The sequence below is a fragment of the Amyelois transitella genome, chromosome W (assembly GCF_032362555.1).
Source record: "Amyelois transitella isolate CPQ chromosome W, ilAmyTran1.1, whole genome shotgun sequence".
NCBI classification, from domain to species: Eukaryota; Metazoa; Arthropoda; class Insecta; order Lepidoptera; family Pyralidae; genus Amyelois; species Amyelois transitella.
In genome coordinates this window covers 887743-893640 of record NC_083536.1, presented here as the reverse complement: position 1 = coordinate 893640, position 5898 = coordinate 887743, and the positions used below count along the sequence as shown (strand labels likewise).

The following is a 5898-nucleotide window of genomic DNA, read 5'->3' as shown; positions in this document are numbered from 1 at the left end:
CACCCTTGTATTTTATATGCTGACGACATTTCCATTATTATTAAATCCCCAAAGAATCCAAATGAAATTGACATAAAAAATACAATTGACAAAGTAAACGAATGGCTTGAAAACAATAATTTACAAATTAATTTAACGAAAACTAACATAATGCAATTTCATTTTTATCAATCCAAACGTAATAAAATTAGGTTAAATTATAATAACAATATTATTTCGGACGTAAACAAAACTACATTTTTAGGAATTGTGCTGGACAAACACTGTGACTGGAAGGCCCACATTGAACAGGTTTGTAAGAAATTAAATAGATTTGTGTATGTACTATATCGATTATCAAAAACATCAACTCAAAGCACAATGTTGTCGGCTTATCATAGAATATGTCAGCTCTGTTCTTAGGTATGGTTTAATACTTTGGGTAACTCTACAGAAGTAGACAAAGCTTTCATCGTGCAGAAAAAATGCATAAGAGCTATGTGTGGGGTAGCCCCATGGCACTCTTGTAAACCTTTATATCAGAAACTTGGTCTTCTTACTCTTCCCTGCTTGTATATTCTTGAATTGAGTAGGTTTGTCAAACTAAACCCTGAATTATTTGTTAAAGCTAGGGATATATACCTAAGAAATACTAGAAATCCAGACAGACTAGTTCTACCGAAACTTCCTCAAACAGCTCTATATTTGAAAAGCTGTTATGTGATGTGCATCAAAGTATTCAATGCCCTTCCGGCGGATATCAAACGTCTCCCAATAAAGAAATTTGACATAAAAATTAAAGAATGGCTAATAGAAAGATGTTTTTATAATGTAAAAGAATTTTTGGAAAGACGCAACCTTTTTACATTACTAGTATTATAAAAAAATATATATTTTATTATTATTGTTATGGACCTAGTATCTGGAATTTTGACATTATTGACATGATTTTATAATATTGACACTTATTCTAGCACAAATTAATAAGAAATTATAATCTGTAATATATTTAATATTTGCATGCTTTATTTAAGCAGAACATGTATTAGGACTACAATTTACTGTGACATCTTTTATAACCATGTTTTAAGCAAATAAATGAATTGAATTGAAAAAAAAAAAAAATCGAATGCCATTTGGTTTGAAAAATGCACCAGCAACATACCAACGTTTGATGAATACAGTTCTAACTGGATTACAAGGAAATCATTAAAAAAAAAAAAATCAAAAATCAAAAATTTCTTTATTTTTCTCTACAATCTTATAGTTACACTGTATAAACAAACAAATCACAGGTAAAGAATATTTCAAAAGATTGCGAGAGACTGGTGTCTGAACTAAGCAGAGCCTGTATCTCAGTGCACCAGCCTCTCCCCACAAGGTGAATGACAATACCTAATTATTTGTTTTGTCTTAAACAGACAATCAAAAGTAAGTTTTAACAAAGAGAATGAGTGCTAGGTTAAAACATAAGTACATCAGTTTCTTATATCTAAAGTTTATTATATAAAAAGGGCCCCTGGTAAAAGTGGAAACGGTGGGAGAAGGCAGTATTGAAACATTCCAGGATAAGAGACGGGGGATGTCGAGCTGAACGAGATGTGATAGGAGTTGGTTTCTTCTCCTGGTGCTGTCTCAGGATAGTGTTTAATATGTATAGCTGTCGGACGGTAAGTACATGGCACAACTGGTAGAGGTCGGCAGTCGGGAATAGAAAAGGTTTAAACTTATATACTTTTAACAACGCTCTCTGGGCACGCTCCAGACAAAGAAGATGAGATTTGGCTGCGCCGCCCCAGGAGGTTATGCCATAGGTGAGTATGGATTGGCAAAGGGCTGTGTATACCATTTTAAGAATGGATGAGTCTGCAACGTGGCGCAATTTTCTGAACACGTATATAAGTTTGCGTACTCTACCGGATGTGATTTTGATATGTTCTTCGAAAGTTAGTCTGCTATCTAAAGTGATACCTAAATATTTAGTAATTTTAGTACAGGTTAGAGGGGGACAAGAGCATGGAGAGGACGAGACAGGAGGGTGTGAATGAGCAGTAATCGAGAAAGGGATTGAATTTTTGGGTGGGGAGTAGATCGAGAAGGTAAGATAGCATGATTTTTGGACATTGAGCGTGAGGAGATTTTGGCGCAGCCATTCAGTAACAGCATTAAGCCCAGACTGATCATGCTCAAAGTTAAGGTTCCAGTTATCTGCAGTAAACAGAAGGGCAGTGTCGTCAGCGTATGATATAATTTTGCAGTTATTCAGATTTAGGGAGCATAGGCCATTAATATATGCAAGAAACAGAGTAGGTCCAAGAATGCTTCCTTGAGGAACTCCATATTCAATTGGTAGGTAGGAACTAGTATGCCCATCAATAATCACACGCTGGCTACGACCTCGGAGATAGCTTGCAAACAATTCCAGCTGGACACCACGAATGCCTAGAGCTTCTAGTTTTTGTAGAAGAATTGGGATCGATACCGTGTCGAAGGCCTTCGTAAAATCAAGGAATACTCCCACACATTTTTTTCCATCAACTTCGGGCAATATGAGTAGTAAGTTCGTGAACAGCATCAGTTGCTGATCTATTGCGTCTGAAGCCGTATTGATGGGGGGATAATAATTGTTTGTCTTCAAGATACTTCATCAGTTGTGTATTGATCAGACGTTCCAGTATTTTAGATAGGGCTGTAAGTATGGAAATGGGACGGCAGTTGTCGACACGGCCTCGATCACCATTCTTGAAAATAGGGTGGACAGTGGCCTTTTTAAAGGCAGAGGGAAAAATACCAGTGCTCATACTGAAATTGCAGATGTGAGCAATTGGGGGGGCCAGTATTTTAACATTTTGTTTTAAGATTTTGGATGTTATATTATCCCATCCCACTGCGCAGTTGTCTCTCAGGGATAAAATAATACATTCTACCTCCTCGGTAGTCACGGGAAGCAGAGCAAATGAATGAAGCGTGGAAGATTTAAAGACAGGGGCACTTACCTGATTAGCAGACAAGGGGTTAGCAGACGTTACATTTTCTGCCAGTGACTTTCCAATTTCGACAAAGAAGGAATTGACGAAATCCGTAGATTCAACTGGAGTAGACTTGCAGTTGAGTAGACTACTAGAGTGATTAGACTTTTTGTTTAGGTTACTGACATCCTTGATTGCGTCCCATAATTTTTTCGCATTTGTTCCTGCATTCGCCAAAAGAGACTTCTCGTAGTTCTTTTTAAGTTTTCTCAGGAATGAGTTACAGAAATTCCTATATCTAAAATATGTTGTGCGCAAGATATCGTTATGTGGTTGTTTTCGCAATTTGTTATGCATTTTATCCCTATTACGAATGCATTTTAATAATCCGGGAGTGATCCAAGGCTTGATAGTTCGGCGTCGGTTGGAAATATTTATTTTAATGGTATGTGAAGATACTAGTGATTGGACGATACCCAAAAAGTGATCCGTTGCTTGATTTGGGTCGCTTAAGTTAAATACAGAGGAAAAATCTGTATTAGTTAGTGACGATGATAGGCTTTGGTGGTCTACTTTGCACAATGGTGCGAATGATGTTGAGCGATTAATTTTAGTGTCAAGGGACAGGTATACCGAAGAGTGGTCTGTTATCATGGATGAAGTGACAAGGACTAAGGCGGAGTGTGATGATTTGAGCAAGACGTGATCCAAACAAGTAGCAGACGGGAACCTAGTTGGAAGAGAATGTGCTGGTAGAAAACCATGGTGTATAATTACATTGAGGTAATCTTCGTGATCTGGATCTATACTTGAAGGACGAATGTCGATATTAATATCGCCTATAATTATAATATTTTTAAAGTTTTTTATAGTTTCCAAAAAGGTATTTAAGGAATTAATAAATTTAGATTTGTTATGAAAACAGGGGGGACGATAAATGCCTATAATGGCGGTTTCAGGATTAGGTTTGATTAGTAATGCGCTGGCATCTGATAAGGGCGGTTCTTCTATTGAGATTCCAGGTAGGATATTTTTATAGTACACAACTACACCATCATTTTGATTGACTGGATTTTGAGACGACACAGAAGAAAAGCCCTTCAAGTATGGAATTATAGGGTTTTTGGGTAGCCAACATTCGGTGAGTATAATTAAATCGGGAAGAGTACTGAAATTATTTAATAAAATTTCTAAATTAGAAAAATTAGCAGATAAGCTGCATATATTCTGGGTTAGTAACTGTAATGTTTTGCTATGTTTGGGTATATAATTATTTATCTCATATGGATCACATGTAAACGATGTAGCAATGGCGACATCGTCTATATTTCTAAGCAGATTATTGTTTGGATCGAATTTTATTTAGAGTTATGGATAAGTCTGTATTGCCCACCTTGCCAGAAAATGCAAGGGCAGCAGTAGGTAGCAGTAGGTATGTAGGAATTTTAAAAGCTATTTTAATGAACAGTATTAAATAATTAGGGATATGTTTACATCGCAAGGGGTTATATTGGTAACAATTTATTTTTGATGAGTGGGTACATAATAATATTTTGATATGGAAATGTACGAGTAGCAGATAATAAATAAAAGATAATATATGACGTGAAGGATTAAACCAAATATCTAGTGAGAGAATTAAGTGGGTTATTAAATATATGTATGTATTAAATATCTCATGAATTACATAAAATAGAACCATATACTACGTAATTATAATAAATATACATGAAAAACAAATATCTATATTTAGTATTTGACTAAAGTAGAAGAACGACTTAAATGCGCTGCGGGGCCCTAGTTTTTTGGCCCGGGAGCTGCTAGCTGGCTCTCAGAGGTCACCACAATCAGTTTAGTGTTGTCAGCTTTCCTAAGGAGCACCCGTCCGCCCGCCGTCCAGCAGTGTTTATAGCACTCAGCTTTCGCGTGCTCTCGGGCAAGGTAGAAAAGTCGGCGAGCGCGCGGTGTAAGATGCTCTCCAATATAAATAGGTAGCAGGGGGCCCCCCACTATAGTCGAGTTAAGTTTGGTGTTGATATTACGTTTATTATAATCTTTATAAGCTCTCAGGGCCTTGTTTTGCTTGACAGCCGAATTCAGAGTGCAAATCAGGGTAAATCCGTCTGATTTGGACGGCGTCCGGCGTATATCATATATGTCGGCCACAGTGATATCGACAGAGAGCTCTTGGAAGACACGCACAGCCACCTTTAGCTGCTCATCCTGAGACGGGGACTTGTTAGGTAGTCTTATATTGCGTAGTTCTAGCATGCTGGAGCGCGAACGGCGGTCAATCTCTTCGGTAGTATCTTCCACGATCGAGACGCGGTCAGCAAGTGCCTGCGTCTTGCTTTGGTGCGAACTCAGTTGTTGAAGAATATCTTCATATTTTTCAGAAAGGAACTGAATCGATTTTTCAATTTCGCCCTGGGTTATGATTATATCAGTGTTTTGTTTAATAATGTCTTGCATGGAGTTTTGGATGTCAGATAGTTTTGAGTCCGATTCGTTCCGCCACAACGTAATCTCATTTATAAATTTGTCAATTTTTGACTCCTCCGCAGACTCACCTCCACATTCACACCTACGTCTTTTTAGGCGTTGAGTTATGTTAACACTATCCGCGCGGGTCTTATCCAGTTCGCAGCTGAGGTTTGGAGCCGAACCATAAGTGGCATCTTCTTTCATCGGGCTACGGATCATTTTGCTTCGGCGATTTTTATAAGACGATGACTAAGTTGAAACAAGTGAAATGTATAGATAGGTAAATGAGTAATACAATTGCCTCTATTCACTGTGCAAATAGATTCAATAATTAAAAATGCGCTATTGGATCACCGTCAGGCACATCCCCTTTTTGCTTGCTCGTGCGCAGGTGGGCGTCACCGTAAGACCACCAATTAGTTTCTTCTAATGCAAAGAGGGCGGAGCTTCGCTAATTGCGGGGTCT

The 5898-nt window shown here is 37.8% G+C and overlaps 1 protein-coding gene across 1 annotated transcript; it reads right to left on the bottom strand.

The window, feature by feature from the left end:
* Positions 1 to 4745: 4745 nt before the first annotated feature.
* Positions 4746 to 5651, bottom strand: LOC106136428 (uncharacterized). The gene has a single exon (XM_013336979.1). The coding sequence runs from the start codon at positions 5649 to 5651 to the stop codon at positions 4746 to 4748; it is 906 nt and encodes a 301-aa protein (XP_013192433.1).
* Between the last annotated feature and the right edge of the window lie 247 nt (positions 5652 to 5898).